At 36.6% G+C, this 13,314-nt stretch overlaps 1 protein-coding gene across 5 annotated transcripts in view; it reads right to left on the bottom strand.

The window, feature by feature from the left end:
- Positions 1 to 13,314, bottom strand: part of ATAD1 (ATPase family AAA domain containing 1) — a 54,948-nt gene that overhangs the window by 10,070 nt on the left and 31,564 nt on the right. For 4 of the 5 annotated variants that reach the window (XM_055080902.1, XM_007125537.4, XM_007125538.4 and 1 more), the window contains exons 7-8: positions 5,105 to 5,194; positions 2,250 to 2,300 (exon numbers count right to left, since the gene is read on the bottom strand). In XM_055080902.1, coding sequence (XP_054936877.1) covers positions 2,250 to 2,300; positions 5,105 to 5,194 — 141 coding nt within the window. Of the gene's footprint in view, positions 1 to 1,668; positions 1,749 to 2,249; positions 2,301 to 5,104; positions 5,195 to 13,314 lie in introns of those variants that run through there. The other variant, XM_028481123.2, reaches the window with a different exon arrangement.

Genomic DNA, 13,314 nt, shown 5'->3' on the forward strand with positions numbered 1-13,314 from the left:
CACGTCCGGAGCCTGTGCTCCGCAACGGGAGAGGCCGCAACGGGAGAGGCCACAACATTGAGAGGCCCGCATACCGCAAAAACAAAACAAAACAAAACAAAAAAAACTATAATGAGATACCATTTTCTACCTATCATGTTGGCACAAAGTTTCATAACATTCTGTTGGCAAGGCTATAGGGCAAGAGGCACTCCAACATTGCTGATGTAAGAGTAAACTGGGGGACTTCCCTGGTGGTGCAGTGGTTAAGAATCCACCTGCCAATGCAGTGTTCAATCCCTGGTCCAGGAAGATCCCACATGCCTGTGCGGCTCAACTATTGACCCTGCGCTCTAGAGCCTGCGAGCCACTACTGAGCCTGCGCGCCACAACTACTGAAGCCCGTGCACCTAGAGCCCATGCTCCGCAACAAGAGAAGCCGCTGCAAAGAGAAGCCCACGCACCGCAATGAAGAGTAGCCCCCGCTTGCCTCAACTAGAGAAAGCCTGTGCACAGCAACGAAGACCCATGCAGCCAAAAATAAAAATAAAATAAATATAGGTATTTCACACACACACACACACACACACATATTCTAGAGGCTCTTAAACATATACTGGTCATTTCATCCCTCAATGTAAATTAAAACTATAATGAGGGCTTCCCTGGTGGCACAGTGGTTGAGAGTCCGCCTGCTGATGCAGGGGACACGGGTTCGTGCCCTGGTCCGGGAGGATCCCACATGCCGCGAAGCGGCTGGGCTCGTGAGCCATGGCCGCTGGGCCTGCACGTCCGGAGCCTGTGCTCCGCAACGGGAGAGGCCGCAACGGGAGAGGCCACAACATTGAGAGGCCCGCATACCGCAAAAACAAAACAAAACAAAACAAAAAAAACTATAATGAGATACCATTTTCTACCTATCATGTTGGCACAAAGTTTCATAACATTCTGTTGGCAAGGCTATAGGGCAAGAGGCACTCCAACATTGCTGATGTAAGACTAAACTGGGGGACTTCCCTGGTGGTGCAGTGGTTAAGAATCCACCTGCCAATGCAGTGTTCAATCCCTGGTCCAGGAAGATCCCACATGCCTGTGCGGCTCAACTATTGACCCTGCGCTCTAGAGCCTGCGAGCCACTACTGAGCCTGCGCGCCACAACTACTGAAGCCCGTGCACCTAGAGCCCATGCTCCGCAACAAGAGAAGCCGCTGCAAAGAGAAGCCCACGCACCGCAATGAAGAGTAGCCCCCGCTTGCCTCAACTAGAGAAAGCCTGTGCACAGCAACGAAGACCCATGCAGCCAAAAATAAAAATAAAATAAATTTTGAAAAAAAAGAGTAAATTGGCATGAACAATTTGGCAACTACTACCAAAATTATAAATATCATACCCTTTGATCTAGCAATTTTTCTTCTGGAAAGTTCACCCTACTAATATTCCTGGCACAAGTGTGAAATGATGTATGTACAAGGTTATTCAATGGAGCATTTTTATAGTAGTGAAAGACTGGAATCAACCCAAATGTCCTTCAATGTGGCACTGATTAAATAAATTATGTTATATCCATATAATGGAATCCTATGCAGTGCAAAAGAAAAGAAAAAAGAGAGAGAGAACAGAACGAGGAAACCATATGCTAATATGGAATCTCAAAAATAAGTGAAAAGAGCAACAGAGAACACTGTATATGGTTTATTAATATGGTTTATGTAGAAAAGGGGAGAGGAGTAACATTACATTCTAATTTGCTTGTATAGGAATAACGCCATCTGAAAAGATACAGAAGAAATATAAGGGAGATATGAGACTTTTCCCTGTATACCATTTAATATATATATTTTAATTTTTGAAACGTGACTATATCACCTATTTTTAAAATACAAACGATTGAAGATTTTGATTATCGTACCTTCTTAATTCTAAATTCCAACTTCAAAAAATATTGCAATTAAATAAAAACCAAAACCTCCCCATACTTCTCTGCAAAAACAAATGTATCTTATATAACAGGAAACAAGTCCGAAAAATATCAGAGGATTTTAATCTGTAGATATGAAAACACATGGCTTTTTAAAAAGCAAATTACCTTTAATTAGTTCAAATATGCCATAATAATTGACTTGTATGAGCAGCCAAGAGTTTTACAGTAATTTACAAGTTCAAAGCCACATTATTCCCAGGTTCCTTTTTCATTTCTGTCTAAAATGATTTTATGAACATAAATATTTTTGTATTTATAGGATGGGGAAAAAATGTAATTTTCTACTTACATTTTCATTTTTCAAGATGAGTTTCAGGATTGCTTCTCTTTGTTTTAGAGCCTAAAAGCAGGATAATATCCAGTTAGCATTAAAAAAAAAAAAGGATCAACTAATTTTCCTAATATTTCTTCCTTTCCTTGTAAACTACCTGACAATACCTATAAGAAATGACAGAAACTCTGACAGGTCATGGCAACTTTTGACTAAAGCAAGGTCTAGATTCTAGACTCTAGATTAATCATTTGTGGTTGTCTTATTGAACTATATCTTCTTATTCTGAATCCCCAGTGCCTAGTACCATATCTGGAAAATAACATGCCCTTAAATGTTTCTTGAGTGAGTAAATGAATTCCGATGACTACCAATGTCTTTCCTCTACAGCTCTGCAAATCTCCTTTTCTTAATTTAGGAAACTTCTGAAAACTCACTGCTGCCATAAAATTTTTTATCAGTAACTGGAAGAGATGGCAACAATACCTGCTCAGTTCTTCCATTCAGCATATAACTTCCATGTTCACTAATTTATATTAGTGAATTTTATTTAGTGTTAATAGCATATTTGTTTATATGCTTGTATGCTCCCCCTCCAGTGATGCTTCATATTACTAGAGAATAGAAGCTTTTATAGAATATCTTACATATACAGTAAATATGAATGCTTTTAAAGATTATTATGGCTGAACTCATCCCTATTTCCACAACGACTGAAAAAAACAGAGCCGGTTACAATGAGTACCAAATTAAATGACCTGAAAAACAAAACAAAACTGCTGTTTCTGTAATTCAAATGTGTTAAGTATGAAGGTTAATTTGGTATGTTATGTGATCACCAGTAGGTACTTTTTGTTAAAAAGCATTTAACTTGGAAAGGAGTTTTAGGTAAGGTTAATCATACACTTTGTTATCACAGTTAAACAGTAAGAAAAAAATTACCCTATAAAGTGCATGTGTGTGTTCACTAAAAACAGAATGAAGAGGGGGATTATAAAAATCCCAGTTTCTACAAGTACACAAATTTATGACAAATTTGAAAAAATCTTTTACAACCTATTTTGAACTCATACAAAAATATATTAAACTTGCAACTTTAGTAAAGGCTACTTTCCATGCTGTTGTACCCTATGTTCTATTCTACTGTACATCAAAACCCTTTGTTTGCTCTTAGACTATAAGCAGAAATTCTATCAATATAATCTTTACCTTCAGAACCACTGAGGTGAACTGATTATCTCTAAAAATATTCTGATGTCTTGGTAACAAAATAAGATCAAATTATCTTGTGTGAAGCATACAAAGTTCATCTAAACCTTCAGCAGTCAACCTTTCCAGCCTCATCCCCACCTACTTTCCTTGATGCCCCCTAACTGAACTATCCCCAGAAGTCACCATTAAATATGTGCTTCCACACCTCCTTGCCTTTCTTCATTCTGGTAGAAAAGCATTTCTCTGCTTCACTTGACTGTCAAATTGCTAACCATCTTTCATCCTTCAAGGTCCAGCTCAATTCTGTAGGTTTCACTAACTCCTCAGACAGAATTATGTTTTCATTATCATCTCAGGTCCTTACAGTTCTTTAAGCATACTTTTGTAAAGTGCATTTTACATTTCTTTTTTTTTTTTTTTTGGTTGGCCACATGCCACGCAGGATATCTTAGTTCCCCAACCAGGGATCGAACCCACGCCCCCTGCAGTGGAAGCACGGAGTCTTAACCACTGGACCGCCAGGGAAGTCCCCATTTTACATTATTTATTTTTGTGTCCGGCTCCCCTGCAATACAGAGTTCTTTTAGGACAGGGGCCACGTTCTATTCACCAGAGCCTGGCAGGTGTCTGACACATATTAATGCTCAATAAATATTAGTCATACTAAGTACATTTTCTAGTCTCCTATATCACATTAAAAAATCTCTGCACTGAATCATCAGGTAGATTTTCTAACAGACTGCCTAAGTAAATGTATACCCTCAGAGGAATCAGAGGCTGCAGCTGCAGCAGAGCCAGCCAGAGTAACTGTGCAGAGGCCATAGCCACCAATTTCAGGAAACCATGTTTCCTGCTACAAACTGTTAAGCTGAAGAATATAAAATGGGGCCAATATTTTTAGGCCAGAGATTTTAATTTTGAAAGAAGTGACAGTGTAAGTTCTTCTACATAGCAATATATGTAACATGCTGATTGTATAGCGCATATAGTCTATTACTAACCCTGTTTGTTTTTTTCTCCTTTAATCTAAAAGCAGACAAAATTCAGGATTTAGGGATTTTGTGCAAAAAAGTATCCAAGTTTTAATCCTCTACTTGAGGGTACTTTTAACTAGCAAAAAAGAATGCTAGAAGAAGATGCTTACTACCAGTTCAACACCACCCTCACATTTGCATTATGTTAAAGTATAATCTCATAGCTACTGGTTAATCATTAATCCTGCCACAGGAAAGCACTGCCAATAATTAATCAAATAAATACCAGGTGTTCTTCCTGTCAGGCCTTCAGAACAGTTCTTTAACCCTAAAACCCTAATTTCATCCTATCCTAAACCAAAACTATAATTTACATTTTCTTATGTATCTTCCATAGATAACTTTGCTGCATTCTAAAGAAAATCACTGAAGTGTCTAGGCAAACTTGAGGTAATGAGATACTTTGAAGAGAAGCAAATAACATGGATCTTAGGAAAGAAAAATTTAAAAAGCAAGAAAAGGAGTGGAAAGGATAAAAGTAATTAGGGGGATTCTTGCCCCATTCCTTCCCTGCCTGTCATAAATAATAAGTCTTATTTTTTAATCATTCCCTTTGTGAAATCACAGATAAAGACAGGTAAAAAAGCGAATATTTAACTGTTCATAATACCAATCAAATCCACCTACAGGCTGGTTGATATGAAATCTCGTAGGCATTCTTCTCATTATAGCTGAGTCAAGATCCTGAGGACGATTAGTAGCTCCCATTACTATGACCTAAATATATAAAGAAAACAAAGGTATTAAATATACCAGTAATACTCCTTTCAGGTTGTTATTACTAGGGCTTAGAAGATATAGAAAATTAAGTGGGGTTTAAACTAAATCTTCTATAGGAAATCTGATTGTAATCCAGTATTACTCAAATATTTATAGATATAAATCAGAGTTAATCCTAAATACATCAAAAGACAGCAAAGCTGGTAAGGCTGATGCATTTCACCAGACTTCTAGTAACTAAAATAATACATTATTCAGTTACTGAGGAATTATAAAAATTTTAAAAAACCTATTATATTTTGAAAAATATGGTTACTCAGTGGCTACATGCTGAATAACTTAAAGCTATTTATTTTACAGCTTGGGAGTATATATGAGGGGAATACTTCAAGTCCTTTAATAATATTAAGGAGAGAATCATTTCCTCTACCAGAATCTGAGGATTCTGGTAATAGTAATAGATATCATCTATTTTTTCCTCTGGATTTCACATCATCATTTCATCAGCACTGCAGGTGACATCTTCTCAGTGCTGATAAAAACTCAAGCAATCCAATTTTAAACAAGGGAACAGAATAAAAGCAAACATCAAATGCTGGGTAGAATATTAAAAAAAAGAAAGAAAAAATATTGCTGGCGGCCCTGCCAGCCTCTGTGTTTATGCCACTTATTTATAAAGAACGTAGAGATGAAAAATCAACATGAATAAAGACAAAGATATACAAAACTATTTAATTTCTGAACGGCTTCAATATTACCATTATTGTTGATATTTCTGTATAATATAATTAAGCACATATCTGTTATCCAAAATGAAATTTATTGGTATTCTAAGAAAACTTTTATTTCAGCCTAAGAGGTCTTAGATTTCTGAAATAATCTGAAATCTAACTCCAGAACAACATGTTGAAAAATACACTAACTCTTATATTCTACTTTTTTTTTTTTTTTTTTTTTTTAGGCTATGCTGTGCAGCATGTGGGATCTTAGTTCCCGGACCAGGGATCGAACCCGTGCCCCCTGCACTGGGAGTGCAGCATCTTAACCACTGGACCACCATGGAAGTTCCTTATATTCTACTTCTACTCTTTACATTTAACATTACTCAACTGCCAAATTACTTTCAATTAACTGTGAGAGGTTGCCACCTAGAGGGAAAAAATATACATACAAATTTGAGAAATAATTCCATAATATAATGCAATTTTGTATTTGGGTCATGTGATCCTAAAGTCAAAATATTAATGCTCTTACCTGTTTTTCTTTACTGACTTTCTACAACTCTGTAGAATTAATAAGGAAAATTTCTACCTAATGTAAAACAAAGTCTTTAAAAGTGATCAAATGAATTAATTGTATAAGATAGAGGATGAATATAGTATATTTTGAGATAGAGTATTCATTAGATATTAAAAGAGAGTTCAAAGTGATATGGAAGCTTGTTGAAGACTGATCATATTATGTTGTAGAGAATCACAAAAAGCACTGTGGTTGAGGCAGCACCTGAAAAAAACTGAAAAAGGGGCTGTACTTTGAGAAACGTTCCAGGTAAACAGCCTGAAACAAAACAAAAACCCATTATGAAACATGAAACACTAAAACTAAGGATTGAGGAATTCAGATAAATCTAGCACAACATGGCCTAATGAATTTATTTGGGGTGATAACAGATATTCACGATGAAAAAGCAAAGCAGAGTGATTGACATCACTTAAAGAAGTAAATTTTAAGGAGTGATTTTAAGGGGCAAAAAAGATAACCTTTACACATATATTAACTCTACTTAGTGCAAATAAGCTAAAATTAAAAATGGGAAGCAACAGTAATTTTTTAGTATTTATGCAGCAAATTAATGTACCTTTTAGGTATTAGGTAAGACTTCTAAAAATCTTTAAAACAAAATATTAATAAATTTTTTATCATTTCACATTTTTTAACAATCAGATCTAAATATATGCCTCAAAAGCTGAACTATGTCAATGAATACCCTAAAAATAATGTTAGCTTTTACGTCTCATGTCTCTCAAGATGAAGAATACATCATCGACTAACTTGGATTTCCAGTAGTAGTGACAGGTTTAATTGGGCCATTCAACTATTTTTGTTTCCTCTGTGGCAAGGAAACAAAGAGAGTAAGCTGGGGTACTGGGCTCCATCCACAGTCACAGAATAGACAATTTTAGAGGAAAGCTAACTGGTTCCTATTAAAGAAGATGTCTAAAACTATTATTCAAATTAGTAACAGCCATTTTAACCCCCTCAACACAAAAAAAAGTTAAAAGCAACATCTTTATTTTCTTCCTCAAAAGTCTGTCATAATAGAACAGTAAATACTATTAGTACAATAAAGAATAACGGTTCTAAAAATTCAATTTTAATTTGCTGTATCAGAACCACACTGTGGGGCTCTGGACGAAGTGGCTCAGGAGTATATTTCACCCAAATTATTTTATAATATTATTATCATTATTTCCTTGGTTTTAAAATAATACTCTGATAAGATGTAATATTAAACTATCAATATTTCTCTCTTACATGGGCTAACTATTCAATTCTCTGCATACATAAATACTATTGCTTAGAAGGATAATTAGTTTTTGGAAACCTGCAAACTAAACTCATTGAATAGATTTCTCAGAACCAATGATTAATATAAATTGTTTCTAGTAATTCACCAGAATTTATCTATGTTGTGCTTTCTTCTCTAGTCATCGAACAAATACTAAAGGCAATTTTCCCTCAAAATGAAATTATACTTTCATAATGGTGATGTAGGACATGGGGCTTAATTTTCTTCTTGAGAATTAGGTGTCTCAGCACTTTTGATTTATGGTAATGTGGAGGACAAAGGAGATCCTTAAACCCTCTGGCTACAAGACATGTAAAAATAATAAAATATTTTTAAAAACTCAAATTAATCAATAAATCTGCAAAAAGGTAAAGGAATTAAGCTGAATCCAGCAACAAAGCCTATACATGATGGAGGGTAAGCAAGGGTAGAAGTTGACCACATACCATATGGACATGTACAGATTTTAAAAAGTGGTGTGTGTGATGAGAGACCACCCTACATAAAGTTGGGACCCATGAAGTACTATGGCCTGAGAAAAGTGGTGAAATTTTAGAAAACCTATTTGGCAGAGTCAAGCCTCGGTTCTTGGAAAGATATATAAACACACACACTAAATCTCTGAGATTTCATGGTTCATGGCCAGCTAACATGGATCTTGAACCTGAATTTACCTGTCTTTGGAAAAGAACACGGCAGAGACAAGTATAAAATCCTCTTAGAACAGCAAACTGTCAACGTAGATTCCAAAAATTCACACACAGTTCTACCAAATATGATTTTTCCCATGAAATCACGAAACACACAAGGAAATAACCATCCTAAACTCAAATGATAGAACAAGATGTACAAATACTTCTATGTGAGAATTACTGAAGATGGACTATAAAATTAGTGTTAATACATTTAAAGGAATAAACAAGAAATAAAAAAAAAATCACATAGCAAATACTTATGTAGCAAATATATACCAGATACTGTTACAGGCACTTTACTCAGATTAAATCCTTAAAATCCTACAACAGTTCTGAGGTGGATACAATTCTTCCCTTTTTATAGATATTACCCCCTCTATTCAGACACAGGGTGATTATATAATTTTGCCAAAGTTACAAAGCTAACTGATGCCAGGGCTCTGCTTTACTAATCCAACTGGCAAGAGAACATCAAAACTGATCAGGCAGACCTGAAAAGGAGTCTAAAAGAATTTCTAGAGCTGAAGAATATAATAACTGAAATAATAAGCTACAATGAAAATGCTACATAGCTGAACGGATCCAAATGAAGCCAGAATTATCTAATTGGAAGAGGTAAAGAAATTACCCAGAATATAGCACAAAGAGATAGAAAATATGAAAGAGATGTTAAAAAATATAGAATATAAATAAGGTATGTCCAAATGGCTTTTGATAAGATCACAAGGAAAATGGAAAAGAAAAAATATTTGAAGAAATAATGGTTGAATTTTTTTTTTTTTTTTGGCTGCACTTGGGTCTTCATTGAGGTACGCAAGCTTCTCATTGAGGTGGCTTCTCTTGTGGTGGAACATGGACTCTAGGTGCGCAGGCTCAGTAGTTGTGGCGCATGGACTTAGTTGCTCTGTGACACGTGGGATCTTCCTGGACCAAGGCTCAAACCTGTGTACCCTGCATTGGCAGGCAGATACTTAACCACTGCGTCACCAGGGAAGTCCCTCTAACTATGTTTTCTTAAAAGGGGCAAAAACAGATTACAAAATAGAAAATACCTACTGAAGTTAAAACAATGAAAGAACATGATTAACCTTCCCAAAACTTTTCCATGAGAAAAGTTTTTATATACATGAGATATAAAATAGTTGATTCATGGAAGGGGGGGAAAAAACCCAAACAGAAAAATGGCTCTAGAAGTTCCATTTCCAGCAATATGGCAGAAAACCAAACATGCCAGAAAATTTTTTTAAATTTTCTTTTAAAATACATTATTGATCTGGCAAGAAAGTATGGAATATTCAGAGGTGAAGAACTAGGTGAAAATAGGAACTCAAAGATGTAAATTGAACAATATAGCTGGCTTTCTCTCTGGGGGAATACCAAGGGACCTTAATTTTGGTTTTCACAGCCTTTCAGTGGGAAGAGACAAAGCCTAGGACAGAAGACTGTCATGTATAAAATTTGAAAGGTGCATGTGACAGGAAGTGGTTAAGTATATAAGTATCAGAAGCTAATGAAAATGAAAGTATAAAATTAAGTTTAAATTTAAAAAATATATATATGTAAATAAGTTTGACTACTCAAAGTACGGAGAGGCCTGTACCAATTGGAAGCATCCTTCTGCTACATTAGTCAGAAATTAGCAATCAAGGGAAATGTATTTAACCGCCCTACTTCCCTGATGTGTGACAATGTACTGTCAAGTTGTGTGGCACTGACAAAACTAAAATACACAGCTGATTCTTTTTCTAGCTTCTTTTAATCATTCCTTAGAACCTTACAGAAAAGGAAATTACAGTTTAGAACATCTGAGAGCTTGCAAGGAAAAACATGCAGCCCCACTTTAAGTAAGAAAGGATGGACCTGGGTTGGAAACAAGATGTCGGAGTAAAAGAACTTGCACTCGCCTTCTCTCATGAAAACACCAAAATCACAACTAACTGCTGAACAACCATCAACAAAAAAGACTTGAACCAACCAAAAAAGATATTCTACATCCAAAGACAAAGAAGAAGTCACAAAGAGAGGGTAGGAGGGGTGCAATCGTATAATATATAATCAAATCCCACACCTGCTGGGTGGGTGACCCACAAACTAGAAAGTAATTATATTGCAGAGTTCTCCCACAGGAGTGAGAGTTCTGAGTCCCACGTCAGGCTGCCCAGACTGGGGGTCTGGCATCAGCAGGAGGAGCCCCCAGAGCATTTGGCTTTGAAGGCCAGTGGGGCTTGATTACAGGAACTCCACGCATGGAGGGCACACTCAAGGTCCTGTGTGTACCAGGACCCAGGGAAAAAGCAGTGACGTCACAGGAGCCTGGAGAAGACCTACATGCTGGTCTTGGAGGGTCTCCTGGGGAGGCAGGGTAGCTGTGGCTCACTGTGGAGGCAAGGACACTGGTGGCAGAGGTACTAGGGAGTATTCATGCCAATGAATGAGCTCTCCTGAAGTCTGTCATTTTGACATCAAGATAAGGCCCCACTGTAGGATCCAGTGCTGGAACGCCTCAGGCCAAACAACCAACAGAGCTAGAACATAGCCCCACCCATCAGCAGACAGGCTGCCTAAAGTCTTCCTGAGACCACAGGCGCCTCTAAACACACCCGCTGACACGGCCCTGCCCACCAGAGGGACAAGACCCAGCTCCAATCTCCAGTGGGCAGGCACATGTCCCTCCCACCAGGAAGCCTGCAAAAGTCTCTAGACCAGCCTCATCCACCAGGGGACAGTCACCAGAAGCAAGAGGAACTACAATACTGCAGCCTGCGGAATGGAGACCACAAACACAGAAAGTTAAGACAAAATGAGACAGCAGAGAAATATGTTCCAGATGAAGGAACAAGAGAAAACCCCAGAAGAACAACTAAGTGAAGTGGAGATAGGCAATCTACCCGAAAAAGAATTCAGAGTAATGATAGTAAAGATGATCCATGATCTCGGGAAAAGAATGGAGGCACAGACTGAGAAGATACAAGAAATGTTTAACAAAGAGCTAGAAGATATAAAGAACAAAGAAACAGAGTTGAAGAATAAAATAACTGAAATGAAAAATACACTAGAAAGAATCAATAGCAAAATAACTGAGGCAGAAGAACAGATAACTGACCTGGAAGACAGAATGGTGGAAATCACTGCTGTGGAACACAATAAGGAAAAAAGAATGAAAAGAAAGGAGGACAGCTTAAGAGACCAATGGAACAACATTAAACACACTAACATTCACATTACAGGGGTCCCAGAAGGAGGAAAGAGAGAAAGGGCCTGAGAAAATATTTGAATAGATCATAGCTGAAAAATTCCCTAACGTGGGAAAGGAAACAGTGACTCAAGTCCAGGAAACACAGAGAGTCCCATGAAGAATAAACCCAAGGAGGAACAGGCCGAGACACACAGTAATAAAGTTGAAAAAATTAAAGACAGAGAAAATATTAAAAACAACAACAGGAAAAAACAAATAACATAAAAGGGAATCCCCATAAAGTAATCAGATGATTTTTCAGCAAAAACTCTGTAGGCCAGAAAGGAATGGAGTGGTGTGATATATATAAAGTGATGAAAGGAAAAAAACCTACAACCAAGAATACTCTACCCAGCAAGACTCTCATTCGATTTGACAGAGAAATCAAAAGCTTTACAGACACTCAAAAGCTAAGAGAATTCAGCATCACCAAACCAGCTTTACAACAAATGCTAAAGGCCACAAATGGAAACAAGAAAATTATGAATGAAAGCTCACTGGTAAAGGCAAACATACAGTAAAGGTAGAAAGTCATCCACATGTGGATATGATATCAAAACCAGCAATTGTGAGGAGACTACAAAAGCACGATACTGTAAATGCATTTGAACTTGAGACCAGCAACTTAAAACAATTATATATATATATTTATATATATATACATACATATATATATTTATATATATAGAGAGAGACTGGTATATCAGACTGGTATATCAAAATCTCATGGTAACTGCAAACCAAAAACTGACAATAGATATACATACAAAAAAAGAAAAAGGAATCCAAACACAACACTAAATATAGTCATCAAATCGCAAGAGAAGAGGAAAAGAAAAGAGAACTACAAAAACAAATCCAAAACAATTAACCCAATGGTAATAAGAACATTCATATCAATAATTACCTTAAATATAAACGTATTAAATGCTCCAACCAAAAGACATAGGCTGGCTGAACGGATACAAAACAAAGACACACATATATACTGTCTACAAGAGACCCACTTCAGATCTAGGGACACATACAGACTGAAAGTGAGAGAATGGAAAAAGATATTCCATGCAAATTGAAATCAAAAGAAAGCTGGAGTAGCAATACTCATATCAGACAAAACAGACTTTAAAATAAAGACTGTTACAAGAGACAAGGAAGGACACTGCATAATGATCAAGGGGTCAATCCAAGAAAAAGATATAATAATGGTAAATATATATGCAACCAACATAGGAGAACCTCAATATATATGGCAAATGTTAACAGCCATGAAAGGAGAGAGTGACAGTAACACAATAATAGTGGGGGACTTTTAACATGCCACTTTATCAATGGACAGATCATCCAAAAATGAAACTAAATAAGGAAGCACAAGCTTTAAATGACACATTAAACAAGATGGACTTAATTGATATTGATAGGACAGTCCATCCAAAAACAACAGAATACACTTTCTTCTCAAGTGCTCATGGAACATTCTCCAGGATAGACCATATCATGGGTCACACACCAAGCCCTGGTAAATTTAAGAAAACTGAAATCATATCAAGTATCTTTTCTGAACACAACACTATGAGACTAGATATCAATTACAGGAAAAGAACTGTAAAAAATACAAACA

This window comes from Physeter macrocephalus, chromosome 20, assembly GCF_002837175.3.
Source record: "Physeter macrocephalus isolate SW-GA chromosome 20, ASM283717v5, whole genome shotgun sequence".
Classification (NCBI taxonomy): Eukaryota; Metazoa; Chordata; class Mammalia; order Artiodactyla; family Physeteridae; genus Physeter; species Physeter macrocephalus.